At 39.8% G+C, this 14,795-nt stretch overlaps 1 protein-coding gene across 1 annotated transcript; it reads left to right on the top strand.

Annotated features, from left to right (window-relative positions):
• Positions 798 to 14,680, top strand: CTSK (cathepsin K). The gene is made up of 8 exons (XM_005677656.3): positions 798 to 1,270; positions 2,998 to 3,121; positions 3,587 to 3,709; positions 3,795 to 3,950; positions 5,699 to 5,917; positions 10,664 to 10,829; positions 11,102 to 11,207; positions 13,295 to 14,680. Exons 2-8 carry the CDS (start codon positions 2,999 to 3,001, stop codon positions 13,392 to 13,394), a joined length of 993 nt encoding a protein of 330 aa, XP_005677713.1. The 5' UTR covers positions 798 to 1,270; position 2,998; the 3' UTR covers positions 13,395 to 14,680.

The following is a 14,795-nucleotide window of genomic DNA, read 5'->3' as shown; positions in this document are numbered from 1 at the left end:
CTGATCCTGACTCACTTGGAGTAAAATCATGAGGGACGTCTGACCATGGGATGGGGGGTAGGGGATTGCCCAAGTCCTTGGGAGAGGGGGATAAATTGGGACTTGAGACCAGTAGGGCACTTCTGGATTTAAAGGAATCAGGGATAGGGAAATTTAAACTATTTAGGTCTAGACATTGTTTCCCTCTAGGATAGTATGTTTCATTAAGAAATTAAACCCATGAGCATAAACCTGTTTTCCTGAGGGTCTATGTATGTAACCCAGCTAGAAACTGAAGCTGGATACCATGTATTATTGTTTTTGTTCCAAGGACCCTCTTTTCCTCTTCCCCCCACATCTGTTTATGGAAGGAAATGTTTGGGGATGTGGTTTAGGGACTGAACTAGATTCTCATGATCTGTCACATGCCTGGATATTGAGGGAAGCATTTGGAGAAGCTCATATGACTGGCCCTGGATTGGGGATTTTAATAATTGAGACAGATACTGTTCATCAGGCTTTGGCAGTGAAGAAGTCACAAGTGAATTTGTCAGCGCTTATGGCATTGATTCAAGCGCTGTCATAACCAGGAGTACTGTTTCTGGTTACTTTAGAACTGATTTCATATGGATTTTTTGGGCATATCCTTCCTCAGCAAAATCATGTTAGTCTGGAAAAGCTATTACCCTGCTTGAAAGCAATGACAGCTTTTAGGCAACAGGTCTATAAAATACAAATGATTTTGGAGCCTGTGACTTCCCTGAGATACTTTTTTCTAGTTTTTTGTCTTCATTTCCTCACCTGTGATGTGAGAGTCAGACACAAATTTTATAAAACAGGTTTCAAAGTTGGAGAAATAACAGGAACAGGAAATAATAACAGGAAAAGGGCCAGAAAAGAGATAATCCCTTAGTGTAACAAATAATATATGCTTGTCTATCCACCAAAGAGAAGGTAAGCCCCAACTTGGGTAATAATGTACTGAGGTCTTTTTTGTCTGTCTCAAAGGCAGGCAGCCATGTGAAACTAAATACCTAACTCTCCGCCCTGCCACACATGCTCCACATGCACACAGAGGAACTATACAAATCTGCTGCCTCCTTCCCTCCTCCCTAATCCCCCTCTCTCAGCATTTCTATCTCCACTGCCCTCCCCATCCAAATTTTCCAGCCAGCAGCCAGAGCTGACTTCCGCAATCCTGGTGGAATAAATCCAGCCCCCCCAGTCATCCGGCCACATTATCCACTCTTCTCTGCTGAGACGAGCCGAGAGAACAGATCCCCATCAACAGGTAACATTTTCAGCTTCCTGGATCTTTTAACCTCTCATTCCTGTCCTCCATTTTTAGGAATTTTAGGAACGTAGTGACTTGTAGATCAAAATGAACTTTATAGGCTTTCTGGAGGAAAACAGTGATGTCCTCCTTTGGTCATTTCCTGGCTAAGTAAAATCTACCTGGAAATCTTTAGGACTCCTTTTATGGTTTATATGTATGTATACGTGGTTGTCAGTGAAAGCAATATAAGGCCTTCTTTACCCATCCCTCAAAGAGTGGCCTCAGGGTTTTGTTTTGTTTTTTTTTGGTTGGTGGGGAGGCAAAGGTACTAAAAGGGTTAAGTTACTAGCAGGGAGGAGGAGAATGCAGAGGGGTGGTAGCTCAAGATCTTCCTACTCTTGAGAATCTGAAAAGCCCTAAACACTCCAGATATTAAATATCCTGCTGGACATTTTCCAATGTGCCAAGATTACACAAAAAATTGACAAGTTTAAAAATCATGCAAGCTGTACGACTTGCCGCAGACTAAACTTTTTCTTAAAATGGAGGACATGTGATTAGCAAGACACTACAAGACGTGAACGAAGCTAAAGTAAACTGAAAAGCTGTGCGACTAATGATCACACAACATTGCTTTTCTGTCTTACGTTCTTCTAACAAACTTGCTTCTGAGGCTTTTTTGTCCTGCGAGGCAGTCCCAGAGGTATTTGTGGGTTTTTCGGTCAGAAAAAGAAAAGCTTTCCCCCCACAGCAGCTGGTTGAGATTAGGACAGTTTCCTGCCTAAGGAAGGAGCAGGAAGAGAAAGGAGGAAGTGCATAAGAACACTGAGGGGATATCTCAGAGAAAATAGGAGATGCTGTCAACTTTTCCCTTGTTCCCTGCTGGCAAGATTAGGAGCAGAATCAAAATTTAGGCAAGGAACAGAAGAATACCTTGAAGAAATGATCAGGAAGGAAAGACTTATCTCTCCTTTTTGTATTCTCCAATCCCATTCATCTTAACCCTACACCTGTCCATCTCCTCCGAGTCTGCTGGGGACAGTGGAGCAGACAGATATTGCTCCCATCCTGATTGTCCGTTTTCTTTCCCATTTCTGGTTATCTGTCCAAGTTGTGTGTGTGTGATCTCCCAAAATACTTGGGACCAGATGTATCAGCATCACATCCAAACCCAGACCCCTCTTCCCCCACCTATCATTTTATCATATGGAAATCACTCTCAATCTTTGTCTGCCTTCCTCATAAAGCCTAGTTTTCCTCTGCCTCATGGTCCAGAGGAAGGGGCTCCTAACTTTGGGTTCAGGAACTCCCCAGAATTATTGTGTTGTATTCATTTTTCTGGCAAGAGGAATTAATAGTGGGTTGCAATTTTTTATTAGCTTGTCATGTGAGTCTATGCTTCCCAAAGATTAAGAACCACCTGTCTGAGCATATGGTTCCAGCTGTTTCCTCATCCCAAATCAGATTAGGAACCTCTGGACAAACAGAAGAGTCTCCCCCAATTATGGCTTCCCAGGTGGTGGTGGTGGTAAAGAACCTGCTTGCCAATGCAAGAGGCATAAGAGACCTGGGTTCCATCCCTGAGTTAGGAAGATCCCATGGAGGAGGAAATGGCAACCCACTCTAGTGTTCTTGCCTAGAGAATCCATGGACAGAGTCTGGTGGGCTATAGTCCGTAGGGTCGGCAAGAGTTGGACACGACTGGAACTGCCACACATGCCCCTAATTATCCTATTCTCCAGGATGTGGGGGCTCACGGTTCTACTACTGCTGCCTATATTGAGCTTTGCTCTATACCCCGAGGAGATACTGGACACCCAATGGGAGCTATGGAAGAAGACCTACAGAAAGCAGTATAACAGCAAGGTGCCTGGGAACCTGGAGGAGAATGTGGGAGGGCTGGAACCCGAGACATCCGATCCTAGCTTCCAAATTTCCTTCTTCAAATTCAGGATTATAATACAACCAAGTAAACCTGTCCCTGTTCGCAGTTAACATATACTCTCTATTCCTACTCCTCAAGTCATCCTCAATCAAGTCCTATCTTTTCTTTATAACTGTCTTACAGGTCTCTTTTGGGAAGCCTTCTCAAATAATGCCATTAATCCATAAGTAATTTTCCTCTATAAATCAGAGCTTTGAGTTTTATTATTTGCAGTTGTTTATATATTGATTTTTGCATGCTCTTAACAATGCCATGGCAAGTTCCCCAACTAGATGGTAAATCCTCTGTGATTATAAATTTAATCTCTTCTAAAAACCTCCACAGTACTATGTAAGTAACTATACACAGGACACAGTCTATGCCAGTACTAATTATGCTCTGTTTAGGTGGATGAAATCTCTCGGCGTTTAATTTGGGAAAAAAACCTGAAGCATATTTCCATCCATAATCTTGAGGCCTCGCTTGGTGTCCATACATATGAACTGGCCATGAATCACTTGGGGGACATGGTGAGTTGAACCTCAGTTCCTGGTCTGTCTGCCTGTTTTGTCTTGGTTCCCTGCTTATGCCTGGTCTCTTTCTTCTTTGTCCCAGACCAGTGAAGAAGTGGTTCAGAAGATGACTGGACTCAAAGTACCCGCTTCTCGTTCCCGCAGTAATGACACTCTCTATATCCCAGACTGGGAAGGCAGAACCCCAGACTCTGTTGATTATCGGAAGAAGGGATACGTTACTCCTGTCAAAAACCAGGTATCCTCCTTTCTGTTGGGTGTGGGTATGTAAGCTAGCATGATCTCTCCCTTTTTTTGCTGCTTTGTTCCTAAGGTATGAGGGCACCAGAAAGAGATGGGAAAGAATTAAGTTACACCTCCCACTGCCAAGAGAATAAAGCCTATTCTGTTGTTTAACTCATCATCTGTTTTTGTAAATTTAGTTTTTTGTTTTTTTCTTTTTTCTTTTCTGCAAATAGTATTGCTATAAGCACCTGTGTGCATATATACAAATATTTATGCAAAATAAATCTTAAAATTGGAATCAGTAGGTCACAGAATCCTTTCTACAAAAGCTTTTACAATCTTATATTCTTACCAGCCTGAGAATGTAAGTTTTCCCATGATCTTAACAATGCTGATTATATCTGCCAGATGAACACTTGATCTAACATTCATTCAACAACCACAGTTTTTGCAGAACCTACCAGGTATAGTGCTAGACAGTAGAGAGGACTAAGACATAACTTGTGTTCTCAAGAAATCCCCAATCTTAAAAAATAGAACTAGCAGGAAAGAAAAAAATGTATCATCTAGCCAAACATACACCAATAATAATAGCGAGCACTTTTGGGGAGATTATTATTATTGCACATAATAATTCATCCTTTATGTGAATTAACTTTTTAAATTCTCATAATCTCATTTTATTATTATTATTCACAATTTCCACATAAAGACAGTGTGGTACAGAGAAGTTTAGTAATTTACCCAAGGTCACTGATCTAGTGTGTTACAAAGCCAGTACAGATGGTCCCTGACTTTTTTTTTAGCAAGATAATAAATCCTTAATTATTCATCTACATTGTTTTTACAGCAAATATCTTACGCAGATATACACCATTAGTATCATTGTTTCCAACACAATAGTTATATTTTTATAAGTCTTCCACATTTCTATTCCCTATGCACCCAAGACCTACCTTTAAAGAGTATTTCTTTTATCTGCAGTATTTCTTCATTTGTAAAAGTATTAAAAGAACATGGAAAACTTTTCCTATCCTAGAGTAGTTCTCTGACTTTCTAATGGTTCACCTTATGATATTTTTGACTTCATGATGGTATAAAAGTGATGGGCATTCCATAGAAACTGTACTTCAAATTTAAAATTTTGATCTTTTCCCAGGCTAGCAATATGTAGTATGATACCTTCTCTTGATGCTAGGCTTTGGTAGCAGGCCATGGCTGCCAGCCAGGCACATGGTCCTGAAGGTAAACACAACTACAGCCATTCTGTTTATCACTTTCAGTACAATTATAATTCAGTAAATTGCATAGGATATTCAATATAATTATAATTCAGTAAATTATAGGAGATATTCAACACTAATAGGCTTTGTGTGAGATTATTTTGCCTGACTGTAGGCTAACATAAGTGTTCTGAGTACATGTAAGTCAGGCTGGGCTAAGTTGTGACGTTCAGTAAGTTAGGGGTATTGCATTTTCACCTTACTGTTTTTCAATTCATGATGGATTCATTGATTCATTGAAGTGCTGTACTCTGCTTCACTGCAACTAATGGTAACAGTAGTAACAACAGTTATTAATAGCAACAATAGCAATAGAACACTGCAACAAAGGTCAAGTGAAGGGAAATAGGAATACTTCATAGCAAAGGGGATGGGCGCTGGAATTTACAAAATGTGTGAAATTTCATTGGGCAGGTAGAAGAGAGAAACAGACAGTGAGAACAGCAATTACTGATGATTTCTCTGTTATGCCTCTCAGGGTCAATGTGGTTCCTGTTGGGCTTTTAGCTCTGTGGGTGCCCTGGAGGGCCAACTCAAGAAGAAAACCGGCAAACTCTTAAATCTGAGTCCACAGAACCTGGTGGATTGTGTGTCTGAGAATGATGGCTGCGGAGGGGGCTATATGACCAATGCCTTCCAGTATGTGCAGAAGAACCGGGGCATTGACTCTGAAGATGCCTACCCGTATGTTGGACAGGTGAGACTGTCCCGCACAGTCATATAGTTCTGTAACGGCTTCTCTTTTTCAAGCATAACATTTTGTTCTGGAAACAGTTCCAGAAATCTTGTTTTCTGTTACCCTATCCAGCTTTCTTGATGAAATGATTTCCCACAAAAGGCGAAGAAGATTTCCACAGTCTGGGAGAATTTGTGTGTGTTTTAAAATTAATTAATTTTTTGCTTGAAGCGGTCTTTCTCTAGTTGTGGTGAGCGAGGCCTACTCTCTAGTTGGTGGCTTCTCATTGTGGTTGCTTCTCATTGCAAAACAGGCTCTAAAACCTGTGGTCTCAGTAGTTGTGGAGCACAGGTTTTAGTTGCTCACAGCATGTGGGATTTTCCCAAATCAGTAATCGAACATGTGTCTCCTGCATTGATAAGTGGGTTCTTACCCAGTGGACCACCAGGGAAGTCCAGTCTGGGAAAATTTGGGGAGCTTACACTACCATGGCTCCTATCTGTCTCTTTGCCCTGGAGAAAGAACAGATAGGCTATCCCATAGATCTCTGAGTAGGTCTCTATAACTCTCTATTCAACTCTTCCACTCCCATCAGAAATCTCTAAGCCCACCATGCTAACTTCATGAATCATGTGGCTTTATTTTGTGTGATCTCAATGTGGATTTGGGGAACATTTAAGCAAATTATGTAAGTTAACATGTTAACATGTTTAAAATGAGAGAAAAAAGCAAGTTGCTTCATATTTATTGCAATTTTAGAGATGAACTCACTTCCTCCCATAAGGTCCTTTATTTATTTATTTATACTTTAAATTTTTATTTTTACTTTATTTTACTTTACAATACTGTATTGGTTTTGCCATACATTGACATGAATCCACCACGGGTGTACATGAGATCCCAAACATGAACCCCCCTCCCACCTCCCTCCCCACAACATCCCTGTGGGTCATCCCCGTGCACCAGTCCCAAGCATGCTGTATCCTGCATTGGACATAGACTGGTGATTCGATTCTTACATGCTAGTATGCATGTTTCAATGCCATTCTCCCAAATTATCCCACCCTCTCTCTCCCTTTGAGTCCAAAAGTCCGCTATACACATCTGTGTCTTTTTTGCTGTCTTGCATACAGGGTCTAAATTCCATATATATGTGTTAGTATAAGGTCCTTTAGTAATAGGAAGATCTTTCTTATCTAAAAGGAAGAAGATCTGAGGACATTTTTATATGCATGGAGTTGATAGGTAATATGGGGCCTTTGCAGCAGGAGCCTTTAAAGAAGGGATTGCAAGTCTGAGTAATACAAATGATGGCTACCGTGTACTAAGCCATGTACTTAGTGCATGTTCTCATTTCTTATAAAAGCCCTGTAAGGCACCCTTATCCTCACTTTATAGGTGAGGACATAGAAGGACATAGACACTTAAGGAGATAAAATGGCATATTCAAATTCACACCTCTAGTTATGTAACAGAGCCAAGATCTACCCATCCGATCTGTTTATCTGCTGCAAATATCCCCAGTCTTCTATTCACACGTTCAAGAATTTATTTACTAGAATGTAATATCTAGGAACAGAATTGTCTGAGTCTTAAGGTCTGTGCATCTTTAACTATACTAGATGATGTCAAATTGTTTACCAAGGTATTTGGAAAATTTATATTCCCATCTGCATAATATAAGAAATCCAGTTGATTCACAGCTTCATCAATATCTGAATTTCTTTATGAATTGACTGCTTATATCTTTTGTGTGTGATTGTGTGTGTGCTCGGTCGTGTCTGACTCTTAGCAACCCTGTAGACTGTAGCTCCTCTATCCATGGAATTTTACAGGCAAGAATACTGGAGCAGGTTGCCACTTCCTACTCCGGGGATCTTCCCACCTCAGAGATTGAACCCGTGTCTCTTGGGTTTCCTGCACTGGCAGGTGGATTCTTTACCACTGTGCTGCCATGGAAGCATTTATATCGTTTGCCCATTTTTAATTAGATTTTATTCTCTTTCTTACTAATGTTTAAAAAATGTAAAAAGATATTTGGATACGAATACTATGTGTATTGGGCTTCCCTGGTGGCCCAGTGGTAAAGAATCTGCCTGCCAATGCAGGAGATGTGGGTTCAGTCCCTGGGTCAGGAAGATCTCCTGGAGAAGAAAATGGCAACCCACTTCAGTATTCTTGCCTGGGAAATCCCATGGACAGAGGAGCCTGGCAGGCTACAGTCCATGGGATCGCAAGGGTCGGACATGACTTTGCGACTAAACAGCTATAACTATGTGTTTTCTTTTCTTTCTGTTTATGATGTCTTTCAACCCAGAAAATTTCTTAATTTTAGAAAAATTATTTTTTTCCTTTGCAATTTGAGCCTTTAAAAACCCAATAACAGTGAGTTTTATTTATTTATATTTAGTCATCTGAAATGACATCTGATACAATAAAATGCTCATTAATGTAAATGACTGAACAGATCCATTTCACTGGATACTCCACAATCTACATAGTAAAGTCACTTCAAGACATCCTCATGAAATTTCATGCCATTATTATTTCATGTTATTATTACTTTTTTTAGTTGTCAGGTATACAAATGAGGAAAGTTGGAGGTTGTATGTGGAAAGAGTTTTCTTTAATCTGTGTACAGTTTTCATAGGGCTGCTAGTGTAAGATGCAGCATACTAAAGCTGCCCTAACAGATTAGCTTTTTAATTCTGAATACATCAGGCCATTAGTGACATAACCCAAGTGTGACAAAATATTGTTTTAAATTGTTAAATATTTTTTGACAACTTTTTGTTGTCACTTGATATCAAAAATATTAAATCCTAATAGTATATGCAAAAAAAAAACAGATTAATGGTTATAACTTTTTTCCAACGTTGCTTTATCCAGGCAGCCAATTTAAAGGTTTGTCTAACTATATTAAAAAAATAAATATTATTAGAACTAGTTGTTGATCACTTATCCATTGACAGCTTATATCATTTATTCAGTACTGTATTAACCAGTTTGTTGAGGGATAGTTTAATAACTCAGAAACTCTGAATAAAAATTATATAACATTTGAACCCCTGTTTTGAAATAGAAGGAGCAATTGACTTACAATTTTTGCTCCCCTACCCCCTCAAATGATCTCTTCAGCATTTTAGAGGAATATGCAATAATTTTGGTTTTATAATCAGTCAAAATGAAGAGTTAGCTATTATAAGACATGTGTTCCATTTGTAATATTCTGAATCTTGGACAACTGTTCTCATTATTTTTATTGTATAAAACTGAAAGAACTTCTTATATGAACATGTAAATGAATGGAAAGAGGTTGTGAAAAAACAAAGCTTAAAAAAGAAGGCAGCAGGCAGATAATCCAGTAATTTAAGTTCATTCCAGCCACAATACAAGTTATTTTTACCTTAAAATATCATTACATGGTATCCTTCCAAATCTCTCCCCTAGATATTTTATTGTACTTGTATATCTATGCAATTTTTGGTACTAGGAGGCACCAAGGGTTTGGATTATATGGCAAAGGAATCTAGAGAAATTATTAATACAAGACATTACTATAATCTTAGACTATCATGTCAAATGCTACCATTACTGTTAGTGTTTAAATAAATTTTTTAAGTATTTATTTATTTTTGGCTGGATCAGGTCTTGGTTGTTATGCAGAGGCTTTCTCTAGTTGTGGCAAGCAAGAGCTAATCTTTGTTGCAGTGTGCAGGCTTCTCATTCCAGTGACTTCTCTTGTTGCAGAGCATGGTCTCTAGGCATGCAGGCTTCAGTAGTTTTGACACACAGGCTTAACTGTTCCATGGCATAAGGGATCTTCTCAGACCAGGGATCGAGCCATGTCCCCTGTATTTGCAGGTGAATTCTTAACCACTGGACCAGCAGGGAAGCTCTAGATAATGTATTCTTGTAGATGCAACATTAGGGTTTTTGAGGGGTGGCCTCTAGGAAAATGAACTGCCAAAAAGAATGCACCACTTTGACGTGGGTTGCTATTAGATTCCATGATTCTGGCTTGACAATGAAACACATCATTGTTAACTATACCTGTAAAACATAATGTTGGAAATTCACAGGCTAAATTACTGAGTTCTTTATTAATTTGTTTTAGTGTCATGTTGTGTGATTTTACCTCTCTCTCATGAGAGCGCAAGGTCAGCCAGAACGCTGCCTGATACAGGTGCATGGGGCCAAGGTCTTCTGTCTAGCTGGGGATGGGCCTCCTCCCAACACAGGAGCTGCTGCTTCCTTGCCTCCTGAGGATCATACATACTACATTGCCAGAGTTGATTTGTGGGTTTTTTTTTTTTTAATCTAATTTCAGAAATCTTTATCTACTCGGAGGTAATAAAAACCTTCCTTTTTTAAAGTTTTATAGTGTTTTCTTTCACGTTATGTTTTAAAACCACCTGGAGCTGATTTGGGGGCATGGTACGAGGTATACAATTTTCATGTTCTTTAACAATTTTTTAATTTTAATTGGAGAATAATTGCTTTACAGTATTGTGTTGTTTTCTGCCATATATCAGCATGAATCAGCCACAGGTATATGTATGTCCCCTCCCTCTTGAACCTCCCTCCCACCTCCCACCCCGTATTCTTTTCTTACAGTTTCTAAAATGGTGAGAAGAGAACAGACCCTTGGTGGAGACTCAAGTCTGCTGCCATGCACTGATGTCACCCAAAACTTTTAACAGACTTTCTCACACCAGTTAACTGCCTTTGCTTAGTCCTAGTCCTCTTTTAACCTTGTTTTTCCAGGATGAAAATTGTATGTACAATCCAACAGGCAAGGCAGCTAAGTGCAGAGGGTACAGAGAGATACCCGAAGGAAATGAAAAAGCCCTGAAGAGGGCAGTAGCCCGAGTGGGACCCATCTCTGTGGCCATTGATGCAAGCCTGACCTCCTTCCAGTTTTACAGAAAAGGTACGGTGCTGTTCCTATACAGCACAATCAACCTTCTCTCCCGATGTGGACTGGGCAGCTTCCCCAAGGGTACCAGGCATTTTCAGTACTTGTTTCCATAATCAGACTGAGTCCACTAGAGAGAAACAGCTGCCACAGCACAGACCATCTCTTTTGTAAGTCCTCTTAGAAAAGACTGGGACAGGATTCTACAGAGGGTCTCCTAGAGTGGGAGACCACACAGGGCAGCCCTTGGATTGCAGAAAGCTTCACCTTGATAATTTGTTTCCTAGGTGTGTATTACGATGAAAACTGCAATAGCGATAATCTGAACCACGCGGTTTTGGCAGTGGGATATGGGATCCAGAAGGGGAACAAGCACTGGATAATTAAAAACAGGTAATTATGGGAACCCTGTATTTGTCACTCCCTCACTCTCTTAACACTCAACCTCAACTTCCCAATATTCCTTTTTTTTCCCCTCAAAGAAATTTTTCTCACATGTTTCAATTCTACCTTCCCAATCTGAGGCTATTCATTCTAACATAATGGCCAGACAAGAGTACTAAAGGTATGTGTTCAAGGTACTTAGTCATGTACACAAATATGTGAGCAGATGTCTGTCTTCAGTGACCTCACAGCCCCTAAAAAAGACAGACCTAGCTAATGTGAGAACATAAAGGAGCACCAAGAACCAGCAGGAGCTTTGGAATTATATGTATTTTTTCTTTTTTCTCTAATGTGATTGGTTTTTTAGGGAGGTTTCCATCATGAGTCTGATGATAAGCATTAGGGAACAATATAAACAATGTAATCCCTTTGTGTAGCTTTTTGCTCTTAGGATAGACAAATATCAGAGTTGGGCAGAGATTTTGAAGTCTGGGAAGATAAATGCGTTTCAGAAAGTAGATATGAGCACCAAAAACAAAATTAGTATTTCCTTCTCTATTATTGGGAACAAATAAAACTACAGGGCCTGTTGGCTCCCTATTTTTCTTTAGCTCCTTATAACTTTATGGATGGGATACAGGTTTATAGGAATTATTCTTTTCCTTTCCTCATTGATCAATACCAGCCTGGCAGGAGCACTGATTAAACTTTCTGTCCTTGATGCCCTCCAAAGGAGCAGGCATCCTAGACTCTGGGGAGTTCTCAAGTTCGGCATGCTGCCTGGAGGGCTGGCAGGATGGAATGTGAGGCTGGGAATAACTTTTTAAATCACAGTCCAAAGTAAGGGTGAGCCTGTGCACCTTCCTGAGAGGGTATTCCTTCTCCCACAGCTTCTGTCTTGTGTTCTTCCTTTCTCTTTTCTCAGCCCAGGCACTTACCCTGTCCTTTCTTTTTGATCAAGTGGTAAGTTCTACATCCAAGAGAGCTGGGAAGAATAAAGGGCATGCCCAGGCAGGATCAGGGTCATTGGGAACCCCTGGATAACGGAACAGGGGTAGGGTAAATTGCTTTAGTAAGTGTACCAGGTAACTGGTGAATTTTCTGGTTGGGAGGAAAAGGACAGTAAACTTATGAAGATAATTTAGAAGATATATAGACCAATCTCTCCCCATTCCCCTGTCTTTGTGTCTGCCTGTGTCTTTATCTGTATCTAATCTTCCAGCCTTTCCACTTGTCTCCTTAGCAGTCTCATCTGTTCTTATGGCTTCATTCATCTCTCCTGTGATTGTTGTTCAGGTGCTCAGTTTGTCTGACTCTTTGTGACCCCATGGACTGCAGCACATCAGACTTCCCTGTCCTTCACTATCTCCCAGAGTTTGTACAAACTCATGTCCACTGAGTTGATGATGCCATCCAACCATCTCATCTTCTGTTGCCATCTCTTCTATGGGTTCACTCCCGAACCAAAATCACCAGCTTCAGCCTCTCTTGCCTCTTTCTTATGCTCTGGACTCAAGTTTTCAAGATAATTCATCATAAAACTCAAGTTGAATGATGTCACTCTCCTAATCAGAAATCTTCAGTGTCTCCTCCACTATCATGGGCCAGAGAGTGAAAATCTTTAGCCTGGCCAGAAAGATCCCCTTAACCTAATCTCCCACTATACCCTGTCAGGCACCCTGTTCTTCAGCTGTATGATTTTTTTTTAATTGGAGTATACTTGATCCACGATTCTGTGATAGCTCTGGGTGTATGGCAATTAGCTACATGATCTTAACACATATCCCATGCTTTCCTGCCTCTATTACTCATTTCACTCTCACCTGCTGGCTTCCTGTTTCCACACGTCCAAATTCTATCAGCCTTTGGGCTCAGCTCAAATGCCACCTCTTTTGTTAAGCCCTTTGATCCCCTTGAGCAGAAACAATCTCTCTTGTAACACTATGCCTTCTCTCCATTTCTTGACTTTAAAAGTCTTTAAAGGTAAAAACTGATTTATTTATTTTGGTAAACCATCAAAACCTAGCACAATACTCAGTAAATGTTTTATTGAATAAACTGAGGGTACTAAGTATTTTCCTTGCTTGGTCCTACAGCTGGGGAGAAAACTGGGGAAACAAAGGCTATATCCTCATGGCCCGGAATAAGAACAACGCTTGTGGCATTGCAAATCTGGCCAGCTTCCCCAAGATGTGACTTCCACCAGCCAACCCCATCCTGCTCTTCCATTCCTTCCACAATGGTGCAACATGCTTATGTACCTTGAAGGAAACTGGCGTGCCTTTCTTGACACAGATGTGGTGACACAGAGATTGTCCGTTCAGTCTCCCTGTTTGTGCTTCAAGTGACACTCCTACTCCTTTCTTCTCTTCACCCAAGGTCTTTATGTTTTCATTGTTACCACAGTAGAATTTCCCTAATAGGTATGCACTCTTAGGCTAAGAGATGTGACCAGCACCTGCCCTGACTGTGTTGTTCTGAGACCAATGCTGTATAGAGGCTAGAGACCCTCAGAGAGGCTAAATTCTCATTCACAGGGACTAGTTAGCTTTAACCACTTGAGAGGACTAAGGTGACCTGACTTCTCAGTCTCCATGTTTACCTCTCTATCTTCCAGGTAGAAATTCTACCCCGTTAATAAATCTATTCACAAATCTTTGGTGCAAGTTTACATGATACAACAAATGTGTTTTCTTTTTCCTTCTTTGCATTTTTAAAGTAAACTGTGTTTATCGCTTGTCTATAATTTAATAAATAGCTGTTTAGTAAACATTCATTTTGTGTCAGATACTGGGCGAGGTGGCTAGAGACAAAAAAATGAATGAAACATATTCCTTATATATGATGTGTTCACAGTTTGGAGATTCTGTTGCATAAACTATTCATCCTAATTCATTTATTTGTTTATTCCTTCCACTAACATTTTTTAGTGCTTACTTGGTATTAAGAGTTGTACTAAGTATCAGGGATTAAATGGATATAAAAAGATTTCAATATTTAATTCTATCTGTATGGAGACCAGATTAAGTGATACATGAACCTAGGTCTTGAAAAATATCTTTCTGTGGTTCGAGAACCTAAACTTTTGCTTTTACCAAAAGAGGAAATTGAAACTCTTTATAATAATTCCTAAACAGTATCAGTTTTAAAAGAGCTTAGCTGGCTAATAGTAAATCAGCGCAATGAGCTTTTGCCATTTTTCACAAAATGTTTTTTGAGCAACTGTTATTACTACTAGAAAGAGTTCACATTTATTGAACACTGACCATGTGTCAGGCACTACTTTATTTCATGCTGTGCAAAAACCATTTATTTTTGTGTGTCAATATTTATTACCATGTCATTTGCAATGTATTCAAAGCTACCAGGCTGAAACAAATTAGTAAGATGCGGCCCTGACTTCTGTGAAAGTTACAGACTAGTGACAGACATAAAAACAACTAATAATATCAACCATAATTAAATAAATATGAACTGTGGAAGCTCAAGATTGAGTCATTCATTCTTAAAATATTTTAGATGCAGTTTCATTGAAAACAAAGCTTTGAAATATCTGAATGTGCAGAGAAGACTGGGGATTGAGGGGGATGAGGGAAT

Source organism: Capra hircus, chromosome 3 (genome assembly GCF_001704415.2).
Source record: "Capra hircus breed San Clemente chromosome 3, ASM170441v1, whole genome shotgun sequence".
Classification (NCBI taxonomy): domain Eukaryota; kingdom Metazoa; phylum Chordata; class Mammalia; order Artiodactyla; family Bovidae; genus Capra; species Capra hircus.
Note: the sequence above shows the minus strand (reverse complement) of the source record. Positions and strands in the feature narration are given on the sequence as shown.

What these genes read in the sequence shown, in the direction of transcription:
- CTSK (XM_005677656.3), top strand. Translation starts at nt 2,999, where the DNA reads ATGTGGGGGCTCACGGTTCTACTACTGCTGCCTATATTGAGCTTTGCT. An exon ending in TGAATCACTTGGGGGACATG is followed by an intron (nt 3,710 to 3,794) that starts GTGAGTTGAACC and finishes TCTTTGTCCCAG; the next exon opens with ACCAGTGAAGAAGTGGTTCA. An exon ending in TTACTCCTGTCAAAAACCAG is followed by an intron (nt 3,951 to 5,698) that starts GTATCCTCCTTT and finishes TATGCCTCTCAG; the next exon opens with GGTCAATGTGGTTCCTGTTG.